Source organism: Fragaria vesca, unplaced genomic scaffold (genome assembly GCF_000184155.1).
Source record: "Fragaria vesca subsp. vesca unplaced genomic scaffold, FraVesHawaii_1.0 scf0512956, whole genome shotgun sequence".
Taxonomy (NCBI): domain Eukaryota; kingdom Viridiplantae; phylum Streptophyta; class Magnoliopsida; order Rosales; family Rosaceae; genus Fragaria; species Fragaria vesca.
Genome location: NW_004443397.1, coordinates 487,449 through 509,606, shown reverse-complemented (window position 1 = coordinate 509,606; position 22,158 = coordinate 487,449). Strand labels below are relative to the sequence as shown.

General features: G+C 38.4%; 4 protein-coding genes across 4 annotated transcripts; 3 read left to right on the top strand and 1 right to left on the bottom strand.

Annotated features, from left to right (window-relative positions):
• Positions 1-2,187: 2,187 nt before the first annotated feature.
• On the top strand, positions 2,188-4,012 carry LOC101293060 (galactose oxidase-like). Its single transcript, XM_004309532.1, has one exon. The coding sequence runs from the start codon at positions 2,188-2,190 to the stop codon at positions 3,829-3,831; it is 1,644 nt and encodes a 547-aa protein (XP_004309580.1). The 3' UTR covers positions 3,832-4,012.
• A 5,186-nt stretch (positions 4,013-9,198) lies between these two features.
• On the top strand, positions 9,199-10,822 carry LOC101292761 (transcription factor MYC2-like). Its single transcript, XM_004309531.1, has 3 exons — positions 9,199-9,771; positions 9,813-9,951; positions 10,182-10,822. The coding sequence occupies exons 1-3, from the start codon at positions 9,199-9,201 to the stop codon at positions 10,820-10,822; spliced, it is 1,353 nt and encodes a 450-aa protein (XP_004309579.1).
• A 2,691-nt stretch (positions 10,823-13,513) lies between these two features.
• On the bottom strand, positions 13,514-16,361 carry LOC101303763 (2-hydroxymuconate semialdehyde hydrolase-like). The gene is made up of 4 exons (XM_004309489.1): positions 15,648-16,361; positions 15,123-15,454; positions 14,756-14,955; positions 13,514-14,249 (listed from the first exon to the last, which is right to left on the bottom strand). The coding sequence occupies exons 1-4, from the start codon at positions 16,177-16,179 to the stop codon at positions 13,931-13,933; spliced, it is 1,383 nt and encodes a 460-aa protein (XP_004309537.1). The 5' UTR covers positions 16,180-16,361; the 3' UTR covers positions 13,514-13,930.
• A 2,894-nt stretch (positions 16,362-19,255) lies between these two features.
• Positions 19,256-21,783, top strand: LOC101292473 (GDSL esterase/lipase At5g41890-like). The gene is made up of 5 exons (XM_004309530.1): positions 19,256-19,505; positions 20,589-20,719; positions 20,808-21,050; positions 21,157-21,415; positions 21,551-21,783. The coding sequence occupies exons 1-5, from the start codon at positions 19,256-19,258 to the stop codon at positions 21,781-21,783; spliced, it is 1,116 nt and encodes a 371-aa protein (XP_004309578.1).
• The last annotated feature ends 375 nt before the right edge of the window (positions 21,784-22,158 follow it).

The window sequence follows — 22,158 nt, the reverse complement described above, 5'->3', positions numbered from 1 at the left end:
GTTTTAGCCGACGAAATACGCTTTTAATTCGTCGGCTAAATCCCTATAAAGCCGACGAAATAAACTATATTTCGTTGGCTTTAGTTATTTTTTATTTTTTTATTTACAAGCTTTAGCCGACGAATATTTTAAATTGTTCGTCGGCTAAAGTCGGAGAAAAAACCGACGACATGTCTTTCGTCGACTAAACTCTAGGACTATAGCCGACGAATACCTTAAATATTTCGTCGGCTAAAGTCTAGGAAGATAACCGACGACATTTTTTTCGTCGGCTAAACTCTAGTCTATAGCCGACGACTTCTACATGTGTCGTCGGCTAAAGTCACCACAGACGACTTTTTCCCAACGAAATCTTAGCCGACGAAAGGTCGTCGGCTAAGATCTTAGCCAACGAATTAAGCTGACAGGCCGACGAAAATTTTTCGTCGGCTAAAGTGCTTGTCCTGGTAGTGATTACATATAAGTAATATAATCATTGAGGATTAAGTTAAGTTGTAAGAAAGAAAAAAAGAAAAAAAATGAACTAGCCCATTTCGGCCATATTTAAAGGGCCGGCCCTACCTGGCTTTTTAAACTTTAACAAAATGGGCCGCTAGGGCGGGTAAGGGTTTGTATATTCAAGCATAGACCCTAAATTTTGTTGATTTTAACCGAGCCTTACCCGACTCTACTCTAAGCCCCAAATTTTAAAGTGGGGCAGGCCCTACCCCTGCCCATGATGACTTTTCTAGTGCAACTTTCGTTCCGAGTCACAAAACCCTAGTTGATCTACTGCTAGCTAGAAAGAAAGAGATGAATTTTGAGCAACAAGTTCTTTGTTATGATTTCCTACATACAATTACAGCTGTTTGCGACCAAATCATTATTTGGAGGTGCACACAATGGACTCAGTAGAATTTGAGAACAGTTTTAGTGCTTTAACTGCATCCTTATATCAATTTTGAGGATACTCGATCTGTATTCTGTACATATCCAACATGAAAAGTAAAAATGTAATTACAAAAATGAGTCTCAGCTATAGTACTACTATATTGCATCTTTGTCAAATTCTTACTTGGTTTTTGATTTACGTACTGTTTGCGTGCATCTAATGAATCTAATGACCACCATGTTCATTTTTTCTTTTTGCCTAAAAAAAGAGATAAGAAAGGCATAAAGCCTCTTTATCGCCCATGTTATTAGAGGGGGACAAAGCCAAAACCTCCATAGAAAATAAAGCAGACAGTAGAGAATAACTAACTACTGAAAACCAAACCTCAGTGAGTTTGTGATCCCATATGTACGTAGTGTTTTGATTACTCGTTGAAGTATAGCAGATGAAATTTACATCAATATGCATAAAACTATAAAACCAGCTCCGAATTCACGAAGCACTGTGTTACCGACACTTTGGGATGGCTTCCATCATTTGGCTAGCTTCAAACAAAACTCAAATGACCCCAGAAAATAGTACGCAAAACCGAAAGTGAGAAACTTCTGCAGAAAAGTCTCATTCCCTCTCGTCAGTTTTCCATCATTCCATTTATGTTTTTACCCACTTCACGTCTTAAACCAGTACCATCTTCAATGATCACAGTTTCCCACCCAGGATGGCTTAAATGCTCCTACATTGTTCATGCATGCATTATATTCTTAAGATCTTTGGTCCACTTCCCTGATGAAAACAATGGGCGCTAGCCGCTACCAGTCAATATATTTTCCATTTACAACCGACAAATGGCTAAATTGGTGAGTTTATACAACGATACTTACACATATAGTTATTTCCTTGTCTCCTTTACCCTCTTTTGAAAAAGGTAAAAGGAACATGGTTGATCGAATTGGCTTCGTCTTCATCATACATTATCATTTTACAGCTATATGCCGGCCTCATCCATGGTCCCTAGGACCCTAGCTCCTTTGGTTTTACATAAATCCAGTGACCTACTCAGAGCTCACTGCTCACCTACCATGTGTGAACATCCCCACTTGGTAATATCTCGGCCAAATCATTGGAACCCGACTAATTCTTTCTGTTTTTTGGCCAAGCAATTAGTTCATTACTCAAAAATGTCTGATTCCCCACTAATCAACGAGTAATTATACTTCGATTCCGTGGGTAATGCTTCATGTCTAATCACTCCCAACTCTTACTTTTTCACATAAGTATTGCGTTCTGGTCATCTTGTTCATCACAGAAAATAAAACATGGTAGCAAAATTCTCTGTTTTGCTACTACTGTCACTCTGCTCGGTGCTCTTCACTGTTGGCCTTGCCGGCCAAGCCATCCACAATGGGAAATGGAAGCTGCTGAAGAAGAGCATTGGAGTCTCGGCAATGCACATGGCATTGTTACCGAACGACAAAGTCATCGTCTTCGACAGAACCGACGCCGGTCCTTCCAACCTCACTCTTCCACAAGAAAGGTGCGCTAAAGATCAAATCTGTTACGCTCACTCGGTAGAATTCAACCCAGGAAACCGGAACTTCCGGCCGCTCACTATTTCCACCGATACATGGTGCTCCTCCGGTGCATTGTCCACCAACGGCGAGCTCATTCAAACCGGCGGGTATGGTGTTGGAGAAAGAGTCGTGAGGCGCTTCAAGCCCTGCGCTAACTGCGACTGGAAAGAAGACCAGAATGGCCTCAATGTACCAAGATGGTACGCTTCCAACCAAGTCTTGCCCGACGGCAGAGTCGTCATTATTGGCGGGAGGTTTCAGTTCAATTACGAGTTCGTCCCCAAAAGCAAGATACACAGTCTTCCATTTCTTGAAGAAACAAGGTACTCGGTATATGTACCCAACAATCTCTACCCTTTTCTACACTTAGCCCCCGATGGAAATCTCTTCGTTTTCGCAAACGATAGGGCAATCTTGCTCGACTATGTGAACAACATTGTGGTGAAGAGGTTTCCGGTGCTTCCCGGTGGGGTTTCTAGAAACTACCCCAGCACCGGCTCATCTGCTCTGCTTCCGATCAGTCTTGTGGGGCAAAAGAGTAGCGGTAGTAATTTTCCGGCACAAGCTGAGGTTTTGGTCTGCGGTGGTACAGTGGCTGATGCCAACGTTAAAGCCGACGCAGGAGTGTTTGTTCCGGCAACGAAAACATGTGGCCGATTAGTAATCACGTCGGAAAATCCCAAATGGGAAGTTGAGGAAATGCCGATAAACAGAGTAATGGGGGACATGATTATGCTGCCGACAGGAGATGTGCTCATTATAAATGGCGCGGCAAAAGGAACCGCGGGTTGGGGAGTTGCTAGAGAACCCGTTCTAAGCCCGGTTCTCTACAAACCTTGGCATAAAGAATCATCCCGGTTCGAGGTCCTCACTCCCACGACAATACCTCGTCTCTATCATTCAACTGCACATCTGTTGTCCGACGGCCGTGTTCTGGTCGGCGGCAGCAACCCCAACGCGAACTATAACTTCACTTCGCTCTACCCAACTGAGCTGAGCCTCGAGACCTTCTCTCCGCCGTACTTGAGTCCTTCGTCGAGGTCGAGGCCGTTGTTAAGCTCCGTGAAGCCGGGGTCGGAGTTGGGTTATGTGCAGAAATTTTACGTGGAGTTTAGGGTGAATTACGAAGCGGAGAAGATCTACGTGACGATGGTGGCTCCGTCGTTTACTACACATTCGTTTGCTATGAACCAGAGGTTGTTGGTTTTGGATATGGGCGATGTGCGCAAGAGTAGGACTAAGAAACCTGGAGGTTCTAAATCTAACCATGACTACAGCGTTGAGAGCTTCGCACCTGCGAGGCCTGAGTTGGCGCCACCTGGTTATTATTTGTTGTTTGTGGTGTGTGATGGTGTTCCTAGTAGGGGAATGTGGGTAAGTTTGACATGAATTGCTACGTAGTATATATTCTGTAAGTTCCTTAGATAAAAAGCTATATATTTAGCCAGTATCAAACTATCAATTGCCATGTAATGTTTGATGTTGCAAATTGAAAAATTAAATGTAATGGACTTGCAGTAGGATGGTTGGTATATGAATGATTGGACTACCGAGCCCATTATTTTCAGCCCACTACCGTGTTCTTTCTTCATCTTCATGCATCGTATTTTTTTTTTCTTTTGGTTTCATTTCTGTGTGTGATACTGAATTACTGATACATCTCATGATTCTCATGGGCACGTATTTGAGAAATTTTTCAGTGGTATCGGAGGACCACGTGGCAGTCTGACGTGAACCTACATTCTAATTAAATTTAGACATGTGGATTTTCTTCATAAAAATTATTTTAGCTATTTTGTCAAAGACTATTTTGGGTGTTTTGTTGTTTTTTAAATACTAAACCCTAAACCCTAAACCCTATACCCTAAATCCTAACCCTAAACCCTAAACCCTAGACCCTAGGTTGAACTTGCTAAATACCCATGAATGTTATTTCACAAAAAATATAAAATATTAGTTAATATTTTAGTCATAAAAAATTCAAATGTCTAAATTTGATTAAAATGTAAGACCACGTTAAACTATCACGTGGTTCTCCCGTAGTACTTAAAAATTTCTCCACGTATTTGACTACACTATGTAGCTCAGTGTGTAATATTTCTCGTGATAAAGGTGAGCTGGACAGCTATGTACAAGGGTTAGAATTTGTTCATGAAATAGCGGCGTGCAAGGGTTAGAAACTTAGAATCACATGTATCAATGATATCATGGAAGCAAGAGCGGAGCCTCGCAAGCTAAGTTGGACTACAAAATGGAGAACCTAACTCCAAAATTGATAAATGATAATAGAATATTAATTATTGGGAAATATAGGAGCTCTAGATTGTGAACACATACGCTAATGGTCATAGATTATTAGGATTTCAAATCATTAGTTGTCTTGAAATAAAAGGGAATGAACTTATTCGTCAAAAGCAAAGGAAATGAAAGGCGTGTTGAATAGTAGCTTAAACAGAGGGAAATAGACATGACACTAATAAGCCAAAAGAAGTCGATCGCATACTGTGATCGATGTAGGACTTTTGAGAAGCATGCATTATTCCCTCCTGAAACACACGTATATATCACATATTGCTGCAACTGCCGTTGTTTACTTTCCTACGACCCCTGCAAGCTCCAGAAGATCGAATAGTTATGAGTAAGATTAAGTACTTGTTTAAATTAGACTAATTTTGGATTTGATTATAGGGAGAGGAAACACACCGGTCGAAATTGATTAATTAGATGAATTTATCACCAAAAGTAATTCAATTAAGCAGGATCAATTCCACTTAATTGTTTATATTAGACAAGCGTACGTGTTTGTTAATGTTCTTGGTGATTTGTAACAAACGAAGTTTCAGACGGAGAGTTAACAATTTAGCTAGGTTGTTTCGAAACATGGTACACGTGGTGGTGTAGCTAGGTTACTGTTATTGATATATATTTTTTTAATCCCTTATAAGATCCACACAAAATAATGTCACGTTATAGTATTTCCGTACGTGTAGAAAATTCAAAGATTCAATCATATTTCAACAGAAACAGTGAATTGATAAATAAAAAAATAATGTATAGCAGAATCAATCAATTAAGAGAAATTCGTCTGAATGGTATACGAACTTTTGCCCCTTATAAACTTTGGTATATCAAGTTTTGAAAATATCAGAACGGTATCTCATGTTTTCATCCCGACTTAAGATTGGTATATATAGTCATTAAGATGACCAATTTATCCTTAAGTTATCTTTTTTCTTAATTTTTTTATTTGTTTTCATATTCTAAAAATATTAAAGAGGTTTTGGAATTTGATGATTTGGGTTGGCCTTTATAAAGTTGAAGAAGATTGAAGAGGGGAAACATACAAAAATTCAATCTTTGTTGTTTCCGTTGACACTCAAAGATCTTGTTGTTGCCATTGACATTCAATGATGATTGAGATGAAGAATTGATTATTAGCAAAGAGAAAGTAACGATGAATTTTTTCTCCACGTTCCTACAAATAATAAAAAGCCCAAAAAAGAAAATTGGAATATGAAAACAAAGAAGAAAAATTAAGAAAAAAAGAGAATTTAAGGGTAAATTGGTCATCTTTTTTTTCGATCCGAGGGTAAATTAGTTATCTTAATGGCTATATATACCGATTTTAGGTCGGGATGGAAATATGAGATACCAATATGATATTTTTAAAACTTGATATACTAAAATTTATAAGGAACAAAAGTTTGTATATTATCCAGACGAATGTAATACACGGAGGAAGGAGAAATTCTTGTGTGTGACCAATGCACCACGTCATGTATACGACCATCCACTCACTAGCTGACACGTGTGGGTTTTTTCCACATCATCACGCTGAAAAGAGAAAAGAAAAAGTAATCGGAAGTTGCTACCGGCTCCGATCAGGCCAAAACCAAACCCAGGTCCTCTCCGGCTCTCTCATCCCATTTTCCACCTCAATCCAACCCCAAGCTCCGCCTCTCTCTCCTCCGGCCTCTCTATCCATCTCACCAAGCGCAGCTAGCCACGGCTTTGGTGCGACCAGGGTCAGCTACCCAACCAGCTACTCTGTTCCTCTATTTTCAGCTACGATGATGTGGAAAAAAGCTCATACGTGTCTGCTAATGAGTGAATGGTAGTATACATGACGTGCGTTGGTCGCACACAAAAATTTCTCCGGAGGAAGAAGTCATGCATGTTTCCTTAAATTTCTTCGATCGGCCAAAAGCTCCAACTACTGTTGAGTGAACACGGGTTCTTTGAATTCAATTCCACGCAAATACAGAACAAGTGGTAGCTAGACAACATATACTCCAATTACCAGTCCAATTGTTTCTTCGCTTTAGATAGCTACAACATTTAAAGTGATACGTTGAATTTGATACCATAAACAGATCAATGGAGAGGACAACAAGCTTCATGACCTCGATCGGAGCTTTTGGACGTGGGGAGTGAATCTGTGAATGCAACTATGGACCACACCAAGATCACGCATGCGTACAAATACAAATATCCTAGCTAGGATCTTCTTCATAATATCGAATTCTCGTCTCATTTAGGGTTTTCTTTTCAATCATGTTCGATGCTACTATTGTTACTCATCGGTTAGCTCATTTTGAGTCATCTAGCTAAAAGCCTTGTGAGAAATCGACTTTTTCATTTTGTGAATGTCTACTCTTGTACATTATTCGAGAAGCCTAATTATTCTAGGTAATTAGTAGTTATCGATCACAATCTCTGTATGCTGTAGTTAGTCAAGTTAATACTAATTAAACGGATATTTTCCATTTATCTTTCAAGATCAAAGTTATCCTCATAATCTCATCGGTAGTTAATTATCCCATGAGAACTCATTTCTTCACATGCAAATTAAATGATACATATTAACAGTGAAACTAAACATGAAGTAATAATTAAGGGAAGTGAAATCCAAACTCTCCAAATTGAAATTCACACTCACACTTTCTATTTTTAGTCATCATTCTCATAAGAATATAAATTTTGAGTCACTAAGGACAACATTTAAGTTACAAAAAATAGAAAGTGAGAGTGTGGATTTCAATTTGGAGAGTGTGGAATTTCACTTCCCATAATTAAACATTGCAAGTGTAAAGCTAGTTATCATGTTATGAATTCTTAAACGATTATCATTATATGATGCATCGGATCTAAATTTATTCACGTATATACATACTGATTCACCAATCACTAGGTATTATGTATTGCGTATTATAAACATAACTTTGAGAAGCATATATAGGGATTTGGTTTTTTTTTTTGAAGAATAGGGATTTGGTTTATGAACACATGAAAAACGATAGAAACGAACTAAAGTCAGGTGCAATGAACAGATAAGGACATTACCTCTTACACACACGTTACGTCAATGAACACAACTCCGATGCTAGCTAGGGACCTAAAAAAATGGTCATGTTACTCATGTATGGTGCCCTACTCCCTGCCTGGCAATGAAGTAAGATTCTATGCGCACGTTGATTGCCGACCTAGCGAATAAAACTTGTTTTTAGCTAGTTGTGTGCTTGAAGAGCTAACCTTGTACAAGGTTATCTCTTCTTACTCACAAAAAAAAAATAGCTAACCTTGCACACGAGATTTAGATTATAAATCAAAATTAACATCAGCCAAATTTTCTCTTATCTTTAAGGTTAGCTCTTCTTACTCACCAAAAAAGAAGAGCTAACCTTATACACAAGGTTTAGATTGTGAATCAAAATTAACATTAGCCAAATTTTCTCTTATCCTTGTTGTCTCCATACGTTATATTATCTACGAACTAATGAAAAATTAGATCTAAATTTGAAAAGAATCTGAAGAGAACGAGAGTCTAGTGTAAACGAACAAACGATCGAAGATATAATTATCAAAATTATAATGACTTTTCTTTCCTCTTCAATCGTTTCATCATGATATTCCTAGATCGTTAGTACCTAGCTATTGATTTTTCTCCCCAAATAATTTGACAGCTCTAGAAGACCAAGAGATCGAGTACGTTACAATGACCACCGACCTGAAATCCCATGCGGTCTCCTTAAAACAACGACGAGCGATAGCGCCCTTGAAAGTCTTGCCTGAATTATTGACAAACTCTAAAACCCTTTCATGCATGGGAAGCCCTTAATTTTATGGGTTTGATCAAGATTCTGTTGATTTTTAAAAAAAAAGAAAAGAGATTCTGTTGATTTTTACTATATAAGAGTAACAAGTACTTATTACTACGCTTAATTAATTGATGATTGCATTAGGGATTATGGGATAGTGACTTAATTAGTGCACTGGAGTCAATGGGTTAATTAAGGATCGATCAAATTATGGATTAGTTTGTTAATTAGTAGGGTGAAGCTTTGGACGTCGAAAGAAGAAATTAAACACAAGAATCCAAAAGTATGTATTTCCAGAAAAAGCAACGTACACTCGTTAACCCAAAACAGAAACTCAGTACACATTCATGGAATCTACTGTTGACCTGTTGTGTGTTTATCATGTGTGAAATTGAGTTCTGTTCACAACACGTAGCACAACAATTGTAAATTTGTAATTTGTAACGTACGTACTGAGATTGAGATAGCTCATTTGGCCCTTTCTTTCCCAGAATCAATTATTATCGATCACCTCAAATTATACCCAGCTATATATATAGCTCATCAACTTCTTCCTCTGCTACACATATCTTTCGCCTCTCTTCTAGCTAGCTGCTATACTGATAATTTGATAGTGAGCTTCTTTGTTAGCTTGATTTCCAACAGCTTAAATTTGGACATGGAAGAGATTAATATAATTTCCTCATGTTCTCCACCTTATAGCATTTGTCAAGAAACCTCTGCAAACACACTTCAACAACGCCTCCAGTTGATAGTTCAAAATCGGCCGGAGCTTTGGGTCTACTCTATTTTCTGGCAAGCCTCCAAGGACCGCAACGGCGTCCTTTCGTTGTCATGGGCCGGTGGCCATTCCAGAGGCACCAGAGACTTCTCATCCAAGAAGTTGGATAACTATTACCAGCCCAAATTCGGGTTGGAACTGCAGACGCCGAAGAAGGGGATCAACCGACAAGTCCAAGCTTTGTTCCAGGAAGACATGGACATGGACATCAATGGAGATGTGACTGATTCCGAGTGGTTCTACTTCTACTCCCTCTCTTTGACACAGTCCTTTGCTGCGGGCCATGGGAATAACAATATAGTTGGGCGTACATTTTGTTCCGGTGCTTTTGTATGGTTGGCAGGAGATCACGAGTTTCAGTTGTATGAGTGTGAGAGAGTTAAAGAGGCCCGCATGTATGGAATTCAAACACTTGTTTGTATTCCTACGCCCGATGGGGTAATTGAACTCGCCTCTTTGGAAGTGACAAGGAAGATTGGCTTTTTGTGCAGAACTCAAAGTTGATTTTTGGACTCGACAAGATCACAACCAGCTGCAGCGTCTCAAATTCAAACCGAGGTCATGTTCATGTTCCTCAGCTGCAAAACACTATGTTTCCAGAATCAGATCAAAAGGAGTGGACGACACAAGGTGAATAGTCGAAATTCCTATTTCTTAAAACTAAAGTTCTACAGTATGTGTATTTTCATTTGTTATGGGATCGAGCAATGCTAGGACATTTTGGGGAATCATTTAGAGCTAACTCACCTTACGTGTCAGTTTATGTGACATATATGTCTTTCAACCAAAACATTTAATTAAATGTGGTTCATTTAACATTATTCTTTACGCTCCTTGTTAATTTTCGTTGATTTGTGAAGGTGGTAGGAAAGAAACTGTCAACAACCTAAGTGGATCATCATCTGACTCTGGGCCTTCTGAGAATACATCAAGCACTCGATTGAGAAAGAGAAGAAAATCTGACAAAGGCGAGCGCGATTCACCGATAAACCATGTGGAGGCCGAGAGACAACGACGTGAAAAGCTTAATCACCGATTCTATGCTCTCCGATCTGTTGTTCCGAATGTGTCGAAGATGGATAAAGCTTCTTTACTCTCTGATGCAGTTGTATACATCAATAACCTCAAGACAAAGATTGAGGAGTTGGAAGCAAAAATTCATGCACAACCCAAGAAACACAAATCGAGTGTTATGAGTGACAATACTCTTGACTATAGTCAAATGACCAACTCCTTAACTTATAGAGCTGCGGCTGCTACAGAGGTGGATGTGAAGATTGTAGGCTCCGAAGCCATGATTCGAGTCCGGTGTCCAGATGATGAGGACTATCCAAATGCCAGACTGATGAATGCACTCAAAGATCTTGAACTACACATTCATCATGCAAGCATATCAAGTGTGAATGACTTCATGCTTCAAGATGTTGTGGCAAGAGTTCCTGATGGTTTCACAAGTGAGGAGGCCATGAGAACTGCTCTTATACAAAGATTTGATAACTAGTCTCCCTTCCTGGGAATTGTGGATTTGATCTTCTTCTCCCTTTTTCTTGCTCTTTCTTTTCCTTTTGAGAAATGAATGTGATGAAATTTTCGCTTTGCTACTTGGTTTTGGTTACTCAAAGTTGGTGGTATCAATTTGTTGGGTCAGGTAGGGTGTCCTTAGTAATTGGATAACCCAAAAGAGAAGGCTATGGCTTATGGGTGCCCTAGTGTTTCTGATTCAGTTGAGGATCAGTTGCCTACAATATGTTTATCAAGACTAATAAAAGTGTTGATTCACTTAAGGGGACCGAATCATATTTCATTTCTAATAGGAAGCATAACTTTAAGATAGACTGTGTTTTTCTGGTGTAAATAGGACTAGAAGACATTTACATTCTCTATCGTATGTCATATATGGAAACCCTTCTAATGAGGACTCTTAAGTTGAGGATTAGTTGAGGACTTTTCGGCTTATCCCACTTTTCGATCTTATATCCACATCTTGACCGTTCAGTTTATAGGTATTTATGAGTAGATTATTTCTGCAAATTTTCAGCTATATTAAAAATCGTTAAGACATTCATCAGTGTGATTAACCAATTATGAACTTGAACGATTCATATTTGACAGATTTGGTTCGTCCATTAATTAAATCACACTTATGAATGTCTTAACGATTCATATTTGACAAATTTGGTTCATCCATTCATTTGATCTAGTTTGTTATCTTAACGATCAACGATTTGATTGAAAATTTGTATGGTTGATCTACACATATAAACCTAAAAACTGAACGGATGAGATGCTAAAATGTGATCGAAAAATAGGTCTTTTAAATCATAAACGGAAAAGTCCTTAACTAGTCCTCAACTTACGGGTCCTCACTAGAAGGGCTCCCTGTCATATATATGAACCGACAATCAGGTTTTTTATTTTTTATTATTATTATTATTTTTTTATGGAACTGACAATCAGGATTAGTAGCCTTCCTTAATTGAACCCACCTTGACAGCTTCGATCACAAGTCCACATCCAATATTCCTTCTCCAATGCAAGCTCTACCTTAGCACAACTTTATAAGCAAGCAAATTAACTACAATTAACTATCAAATTATTGATAATTAGCTAATAATAAACTGATAACTATCCGAATTTGTTTTACGGTTGCTTGATTTTCATGTAGGCTTATTTTAGCCTCTAAGTCATAGATTTTAAGCTTATCGAAAAATACACACATATTTTAGCACTTGTACGTTCTCTCAAGACACCTATTGTCCGATAAAATTTATTTTAAGCTCAGACATATGTATAAATATGTGCTGATTTGAGCAACAATCAGCATTACTACGTACGCATGCAGGAAGGAGATCAGAATTAATAGACTAATATTAGACGCTGTAGGTAGCTATAGTGATATATTTATCATGGTTTTCTTGGATCACCAAGCAATGTAGGTTGTTCCTTTCACCAAACTTCATGAATACCAGCCGTGTGGACATAAACGACTATTTGTTCGCTCCATCGATCAGTTTTATATATTGAAATTTCCATGCATTAGTCGACAGCTCACTGTCGACACTCAAGCATGAGAAGCCATTTGTGATTAAGCATGCATACATTACCATACGTTTGGATCTCATACAAAAATATACATCACGCAGTGATCTGAGTCAAACTTGGGTCGACACAGGTCCTACCTATAATCTGGATTTCATACCAGAAATAATGGGGCAAAGTCATGGTCGATTTCAATGAAAGAAAGAAAGAGAATGGTGCGTGCTAGGCTAGCCCTCTCAGTATTATTATGAACCATCATGTTCTCTCTTCCTGCTGTTCTTAGTTTGTTATGACTTTACATGACTCTTCTAGCTGCAGATCTGCAAAACAATAACTATCCTCAACTGATATTACCTAACAGCAAATCCATGCATTTACTTCTTGTATTCACTCTACACCTACAATTTTGAAGCTTCACAATGTCCTTCTCGTTCAGGTCTAAATATACTGCTTAACCTCACGAGCATCACAAGAGTAATGTTATTGCCCCAAGTTCTTCCCTTTTTTCCTTAACTGGTTTTGTGAGCCTCATCGCTACGCTAGCTAGCTAGGTAAAGAATGTCCTCGACTATATACATTTTTGGCACTCTTTTATGATCGAGGACGGATGTGGTTGGCTTTTTTTTTCTCTATCAATTATTCAGTTCAGACCATGGTAGCTATTAGAATTCTGAATTGATCAACGCGCCGATAATGTAGAGACTCACTAATTTGGCAAAAGTTGAGAAGTAGCTGTCGCTATACTCCACCGGCAAGACTTCAGTACGCAGGTCTAATACTCTACACTGGATCAGGTAACAACATTTAACACACTGGGTCCGATATGATTTCAGTGCTTTGTGATAAGGTTTGAAAATGGAACCAGGGGTACGGTTTCGTCCCGGTAGAGGAGTTTCTATATAAGAGGTGCACTCATCACTCTTAGTTAATGACTTCTCTAGCTTAGAAAACAAGAGGAACAAGGGTAAAATTTAGATCGAATATTGCCAATCCAGCTATCATATTTAGGGTTTAGGGGTTAGTCTGATCAGGTCGAAACCCTTGGATTAATCTTTAAACATATATACTCAGTTGCTAAAAATTGAAAGCTACATCGTCGATTAGGCATGTAAAGGCAAAATAGCTAGAAATTAAACTGTAACACAGACTGGGTTGTACTAAATGTAATCTTTTATCTTCTTGAAGTTTTATCTGGACCCAAAGAAAAGAACACTTGACATTTTTATGACTTAGGTCTTAAACTTTAGGGCATATTGTTACCCAACAATACACTACTAGGGTAGTCATTTTCACAAGGCTGAGCCCTCTAGCTTGCTGAGTCGATCCTCACTGAGACTTCCTTGAAGTACGTCGAAGAGGAAGACATTTAGTCTCCCAGTTCTTGATGATCAGATTTTGAATTCTCACTGCTTTTATCCCTAGCCTGTCTAATATCTTGGAAAAGAAAAAGCATCACATACATACATACATTCATACATACTCGATCAACCAACGCCTCAAGATCGAAAATATATCGTAAAAGATATCTCTTTTCAATTTCTGTATATTCTTAACCATGCACTTGGTACGGTTATGAATTGTTCCAAATCGCCTCCAGCTCTCTAGTGAAAGCCTTCTGTCTCCCAACGACAATCGTGATGTGATCTTTCTTCTCAATCACCTTAACGCGAGCCCGAGGAACCCTCGATTGCACATTGTAGCTGCATTCAACTGGGATAAGCTCATCATCTCTGCCATGGAACACATTGACATCGCATTTTAGTTGGTCTCGAACAGTGTCTAAGTAGACGTCCATCTTGCCCGCAGTGCCGCATATTATGTTGTGCAGAGTGTGCCATGCTGCGTTGTGTGTGTGGCAGAAGAACCCTTCAAGCAAAAACGTTCTCATCCTGTAAACAAAAAAAAAGCAAGAATCTAGCAATTAGTTAATTTCTTTCTTTTCTCATGTAGTATCATCCAACTCTAAATAGTTCAATAAATAAGTATAGTTGCAGCCTTAAAAGTTTGTTTGGAAGGTGAAAATGAAGTGTTGGGTATTATGGAAGTATGGAACAGAGCCCTACTGAAAGTGAAAGAGGAAAATATTATTGTAGCTAGCTGTGGTAGCACAACCAATACGATGACCCATATTGACTGGTCTATGCAACTACAAGCTGTGACCAGCATGGTGTTAATTTCCTGGTTACGGATGGGGCTGAGTTTCGCCAATCAATATGAAAAAGGGTCCACGGGAACCGTTTGGAAAGTTTGGAAAATAAATGGCAGATAAGAATAAAACGATTTCGTGCCGAAAATAGGTTTTGGTTGGTGTGACTAAATATATTCCATAAAGTAGCTACCTTAGTGTACTAAATTAATTTGATCCAAAAAATTCAAATTAGTTTAATGACTTTACCTGTTTCTAGTCACAAATTTGGCAACAAACTCAATAAAACGGTGGTTCTTGCAAATGAGAAGGCAGATCGTCCGTGAGATGTGCTCGTACCAGCACGCAATGGACGCACCGAAGCCAATCACGGGCCAAACACGCCTCGGCGCTACCATCCTCATCACATGTTGTGTTGCTTGTACCCCTTTTGGTACAGGGAAGTATGGCTAATTAACAAGCACCAATTAAGAAAACAAACACTCTAGTTAATAATTTGTTGAACTCCCAAAATTGATTTTTCGATACAGATTTTGTTTAGAAATCGTCTAAAGTCTAGTGATGTAACATTGTAACATATCAAATTAATTTACGAATGATCGATTTGATGACATACCGGGGCGAGTAAGGTGAGGGATTTGATAGAGTTGGGGTGCTTAACGGCAAGGGCAAGGGCCAAAATGCAGCCTAATGAATGAGCAACAATGTGGAAGGATTTAACTTTATGAGGCTCAAGCACGGACTGCTCGATCATTTCTAAGTGTTCTCTGAGGGTGTACATAGAGTCGGCTGGCTTTGGACTCCTTCCAAACCCCAAAAGATCAATAGCAAAAAACCTAAAATTTGATTTTGCAGCGCTTGACAAGTTCGGGAACACCGTCTCCGTCCAGAATGCCGATGATGAAATAAACCCATGAATGAATAGCACATCCTCTCGTGCATCATGATCTGACACAAAATGTCCAAATCATGACAATGTTAATTACGAGAAAAAACGACATGACTATACGCTAAAACAAAACCTTGATGATGTGATAGTGTTATGTACATCTTATTAAGTGAGAAAAACAATGTTTAAGCACAACTACACCAGCTCTTATTTCAAAAAAAAGAAGAAGAAAAACAATGCTCGATCGTTTACCTTTGGGTCCTTCAGCTCGAACGTAGAGGGTTTCTTTGCAAGAAGAGGTCCAAGAAGTGCAGAATTTACAGTCACAATCCGACCACCTCGAGATAGGATGGCATATTTGGCCGCCGATCTTTCCCTGAAGCATTTCGACGATGGTGGAGTTGACCGTGAACGAGGATCGAACGGCGGAACCTCTCTTGGTCTCCCTCGTAGTCATCTTGGAGACCTCGGACAAGAGCGAAGGGCGAGTGTAGAGTGTATCTGAGATCTCCTCGAGCTGTAGCTTCGTCGAGCTAAGGCAGACGATTTTCGACTCGCCCTGCTCTGAGACCAAGATCTTGCCGCTGTTCGTAATGACCTCTTTGGAAGATGAACAGTAGCAAGGCTTCCATTCGGCTTCAAAGAAAAGGTCCGCAACTTTGTAGAGAAAACACAGGAGGAAATCGACGAGGTCGAGAATGGAGAAGACGAAGAAGCTAACAGCCTCGTTTATGAATCTTCCTGTCAATGTAAGAACCGATCTGGTTTTTCCCATTGCATCCATTCAGGACCCGAAACACACACCAACCCTCAAACTGAAAGCTCTAGACGACGAGAGAGAGAGAGATGTCACCACACTGTCATAGATATAGTAGAGCTCTCTGGTTTAGTGTGTTTTCAGCTCCTGCTATCTTAATAGGGAAAACAGCCAATAATGGAAACGGGAGAAAACTAGGACGAAGTGGGTCATGGACTCATGGCTAAGCTAAGCTAGCTTTTGATCGAGTATACGAGTCTTCCAAATGGGTGAAGCAAACTTAAGCTTGTTCACTCTACCCTCCCCTAGCTCCTCCTCAACACTCTAACATGTTACGTTTGAATGGAAGCGTGTGGGAGAGTTGAAGATCTCTAAAAATAAAAACAGTGAGTGAAAGAGAGAGGCTAGGGTTGACAGTGCAAGTTACCAACAGAGATAGCGCTGAGTTAAATGTTATATTGATTGTTCATTAACATGGTTTGTTGGCCAAGAGGAAAAGGGTAGGTGGTAGTTGAACCTCCCCCCTTGTATGGAATTGGGAAAAAATTTCGTAGCAAAATTATACTAGAAAAACATCTCCAATCACATTTTGTTGTTGTTTCTTCTGTCATTCCACAAAATGGATGCCTTTTTCTTGCGAATGAGAAGTTTTGGGTACATGTTTTTCTCATCCACTAGGTTACAACTCATCCTTTGTAGCTCAAAGTTGCCAAACTAGCTCATCAATGTGGGCAAGAATCTCTACTAATTAATCAAATTATGATATGAAAAATGAAGATCGGTGCTCCCAAACCTCTAAGAGTTATTGCATGGTAGTCTTAGTCCACATGACTCCTATCCCTGTGGGAGACAACCACGCCCCACCGTCCTAAGATCTGAAGAAACAAATCTAAGTTCTATTATCGATTGGTCCTAAATGAAACACTCACTAAGATCGATCGGTGGATAGTTTTTGTCCCTTAATTAGCTATATATACATTGTTAATGCTTAGATTGAAGAAGAAAGAGGTAGAGAGAAAAGGATCTGTAACTAATTTCTAGCAGGAACTAATTTCCTATTAGGACAAATTACTGAAATCACAGCTGGACATGAGCTTATATAGTTAGTTCATGCTGACCTAATATAATGCACAGAATTGTGACAACCATTTGTGCATTAAGTAACGACCTCTCTTAACTAATTGGCTAGCACGCAGTAGAACACTTGTGAGCATCGATCGGCTGCAATGGATCATTTTGTCCGAAGAATCCTACAGACTAGATTACTCATGCATTTCTTTCTTCATTTACACTAGCACATTGGCTAGTACGCAGCAGAACACTTGTGAGCATCGACCGGCTGCGATTGATCTATTTGATGTCCGAAGAATCTCACAGATTACTTTAAGGAATGTTACAAGCTAGTGTGTTGGGATATATGCATACCTGTATTACAACTGACATATAGAGGGTGCTCGACATTGTAATTATGGCTTACTTTGTTCGTTTCATTGCAGTTATCGAGTGCTTAGATGAAGCAATCGAGAATGCTAGTTAGATACCTATGTATTCGATCAGAAATTATAAGAAAAATACTGGCAATCATACACTCGCTTAGATGAATACTTCTTCGAGGAATCTAAATCATGAAGGCAGCACTATTGTTATGGCACTGCTTAATTAGGGTTTTGAGAGTGACAGCTGCCGCACCAAATTAAATGGCACCAGAAACATAATCAAATCATCTATATACATAGGTTATGCGGCTTTTGTCAAACAGACGTGCATTGGACGGGTTTGAGGTATGAGTTTCACAATCAGAACTAATTAGTATTTGATTGATGAAGTTGATTCATATCATTATCCATAAACAAGATTTCATTCTTCAAGTGAGGGAGCTTTTATCTGTTATTGTGGCTAGTTCTAATAATAATTAGGTAAATTTGGACATATATACCGACTTTATTAAATTAAAACAATAATTTGGGTATTGAAAATGAAGTTATAACAGGCTTCAGTTCATGCTATTAGGTTTGAGAGTACTGAAAATGTCATGGTTTTGGGTATACCAGTTTAGAGTAAATTAAACAACATGCTTAGCATAAAACGTAAGTGATATTAATTGGCCGGGAAGGGATGCTTACTTTCATATATCATCAATATGAGAATGAAATTAGGTTATTTTTGTTATTGGATGTAGCATATGGTTGGGGCTGATTATTATACGTACTGTGTGCGACGTGATCGATAATCAATTAGCAACAATGACAAGTGAGTCAAGTAGTATGATATCTTCAACAAATTAACACAGCTTCATTCATTAACCTAGTTCTGTACTATGGGTTGTTTTATTCTATTCGAAAACAATTTTTTTTTGTGATGATGAATAATAATGAGGAATTAAAATACGAAATATATAACTTGTCTTTCTTCTTCTTCTTCTTTTTTCCCATAATTTTCTTCTTTTGGGTGAAAATGAAAGCTTGCACCTCACATGGTAGAGGGAGACAAGGTGGATTGATGTTATTATCATATTTTGCTTTTCGTCAAGATGTTATTCTCATTTGATGGTATATATAGACAGCAAAAATTCGTTAATAGATATTTGCTATAGCTAGAGAGTGTTACGTCCATTTGGAGTGTTGAATCACTTGAATGCAAGCAATTTGGGGGCAGTTTGGGGGCAGTACCGCAGTACTCTTTAATCGATCGGTTTATGTCAAGCAAAACATACTCAACAAACACCTTTCACCAAATCTTGAAAGATTCAAAGTGCAGCTAAAGCAAATAATTAACAAGTTAATTATTACGTGCTAATTGGTTATATTATTTAACGTGATAGATCGATCAAAACCCTACTAAGAACGGCGTTTGGGTGAAAGTAATTAATGATTATGCACAGATCTAGACGAAATCGATCACTGTGTTTTGTCATATTCCTACTTCATTGAGTAAACCCAGTAATCGTTTTCAGATAATATATCATCAAAGACCAATTCCAAATAGTTATGTCATGCACCACTGCTACTAGACCTCTTCAAAGATTCTGTTACCTGGTCATGAAGTACGTTCATCAAAGATATATATAACTCTGTAGCCTAATGCATGTGGTTGTTCTATGACAATGGAGGTCCATCAGAAAACTCAGTACATTCTTCTGTGTGCAGTTCTCGTTGTTCTTTGTTTGGAGGCCTCCCTTTGCTTTGCTTTCACTTCGTTTGTGTTTGGGGACTCTCTGGTTGATGCAGGAAACAATGACTACATCTTCACGCTCTCGAAAGCCGACTCTCCTCCTTATGGCATCGATTTTAAGGCTTCCGGTGGACGACCCACCGGTAGATTCACAAATGGTCGAACCATATCGGACATCATAGGTAAATCAAATCATATGCAACATATATTATGTTTGATAATTGATATATCCAACCAAACCTATCAGGCATTAATGGTCTTAGATCTATATGTACAAAATACTAATTATGGCAAAATTCAGTTTGAGGGATAATATTGCCATACATAATTGGTGGTAGCTGTAACTAATATCTTTGAACAAAATTAATACGGGGGCCATTAAGCCAATTATACAGATATTTGTGTACGTCTACTGTTATCAAGTGTTATATCATATGGTCACTTCTAAAGATATTGGAGTGGAGATTAATAAATCGCCGTTTGGTTATGGTTATGTCACGATCATACGTTGTGTGTTAGTTTGATTGACATTGTTATAAAATGATTTTCTAATTCCATTTACCATTTCTTTTTTTGGCTGAAAAATAAGTGAGAGAGGAATGACCCCCTAACACTCTTATATATTAAAAAAGAAAAGAGAGAAACATCAAGAGAGAGAGATTAGACCATAACCTCTCATAATAAAATAACAACAAAACAAAACTATGAAAACCAAAATTGGGGACGACCCATAAAATCACTACTACAATATGACAAAATAAAATGAGGAGGTGAATCCCACCAAACCAGCTGTGTTAATGACGTACCGTGATTAGCCAGAGCATCTACAACCTTATTCTCTTCACGAAAAATATGAGAAGATCGAAAGGTCATCTCCGATATGCAACGTAAACAATTAAGCCAACGGACACGTAGATGCCAAGGTACAAACAAATGAGACCGTAGATAGTCAATAATTCCATTTACCATTTCTTATCTGTGTGCAGATTGAAAAATTTACATTTCATTCATACTTCTCCGCAAAATAGATCACACTTCACATGGAGAAGGGAGTTTGAGTGTAGAATTTACTAAACTTTCCAGTTCATATGATCTAGGACTTTGTCTAACATTTCGAAGAAGTTTATATATAATGATCTACTAACTAACTGGCTGTAGGGTAGAGAGTTGAATTGGGTTTTTGCATGGTTGTCACGATTATATAAGACCATCTTTAAACTACTTACTCATTTACTAATTAAGCTGTGTGTGCTCTACTCAATCAGGTCAAGAACTTGGAGCCAAATCATTTCCACCACCTTATCTAGCCCCAGACACTGAAGCCAGCTCAATTCTCAGAGGAATTAACTATGCATCTGGAGCCTCCGGAATATTAGATAAAACAGGGTTTTTGTTTGTGAGTACTTGAAGTTAAATAGTTGATACTATAAATGAAACCATTCATTTGATCAGTTTCACAGATTAATGGGTAATAATGTTTACAGATTGGAAGAGTCCCACTGCGTGAGCAAGTTAATAATTTCGAGCAAAGCAGAAGTTACATGGTAAATGTAATGGGAGAGATAAGCACCAGAGAATTTCTAAAGAAGGCAATCTTCTCGCTCACAATTGGATCCAACGATGTTCTCAACTATGTCCAACCGTCAATACCATTTTTTGCTCAAGACAAAGTCTCACCCAACATGTTTCAAGATTTCATGGTCTCTAACTTGACACAGCAACTCAAGGTACACTCAACTTAAACCAGTACTCAATCCATTAAGCTGAACAATACTAATATTTACAATATTATTGATCCTTAATTATATGTAAGTTAATTATTTCTGTGTGAAGCGTCTGCACGAGTTGGGAGCTAGAAAGTTCATTGTGGTTGGAGTTGGACCATTGGGTTGCATACCCTTCATTCGTGCCATTAATCTTTTACCAAATGGTCACTGCTTTGGTGAAGTGAATGATTTGATCCAAGGTTACAATAAGAAACTCAATGGAGTTTTGGATCAACTGAACCAGGAGTTGGGTCCTGAAGCAATCTTTGTGTATGCAAATTCCTATGACATCTTCATGGAGATCATAGTTAATTATCATCAATATGGTAAACCAGCTACCCTTTTGCTGCTTATTTTTACTATTTTGATCATTTTCTTCATCTCTTTGATCAATCTGTTTGGTATTTGTTATTAAACCACTTCTGAATATATAGAAAAAAAATCTGTTTGGTATTTGTTAGGGTTTATGGATGCCGATGCACCGTGTTGTGGCGGATACTTTCCACCATTCGTTTGCTTCATGAGCAGGAATTCAAGCTCTTCCCTGTGTGGTGATCGATCCAAGTATGTGTTTTGGGATGCTTACCATCCAACAGAGGCTGCTAATGTCATCATAGCTAAGAGGTTGCTTGATGGAGATGAAAGTATTTGCTCACCTATTAATATCCGGGAGCTTTATAACTACAACTCTTAGTGAAATGTATTGAACCTTTGAATGAATGTTAAGTTTAAAATGACCAGAATATTATGCAGTTGATATTAGTGCCAAGGCCAACAGATTCCTCTACCTTTTCTATTTGGCAACAACACAGTCCTCTACTTTACTTCTGGATATTTTTGGTGGGACTAGCTTGCTGTACATGATTGATGAATGATGATTGACAGCAACTTCCAATCAGACTAGCTTTGATCAATTTGAGCTCTTTAAGGAAAAATCAATACGAAGAAAGAAATAGAGAAGGACCAGTAATCTCAGAAAAAGTTTAAGGTTGCAGAAATGAAACATAGAGTATCAAAAATTGGAAGAAGCAGCAGCCTCATTTTAAAATTGATGTTACAGAGCAAGTGC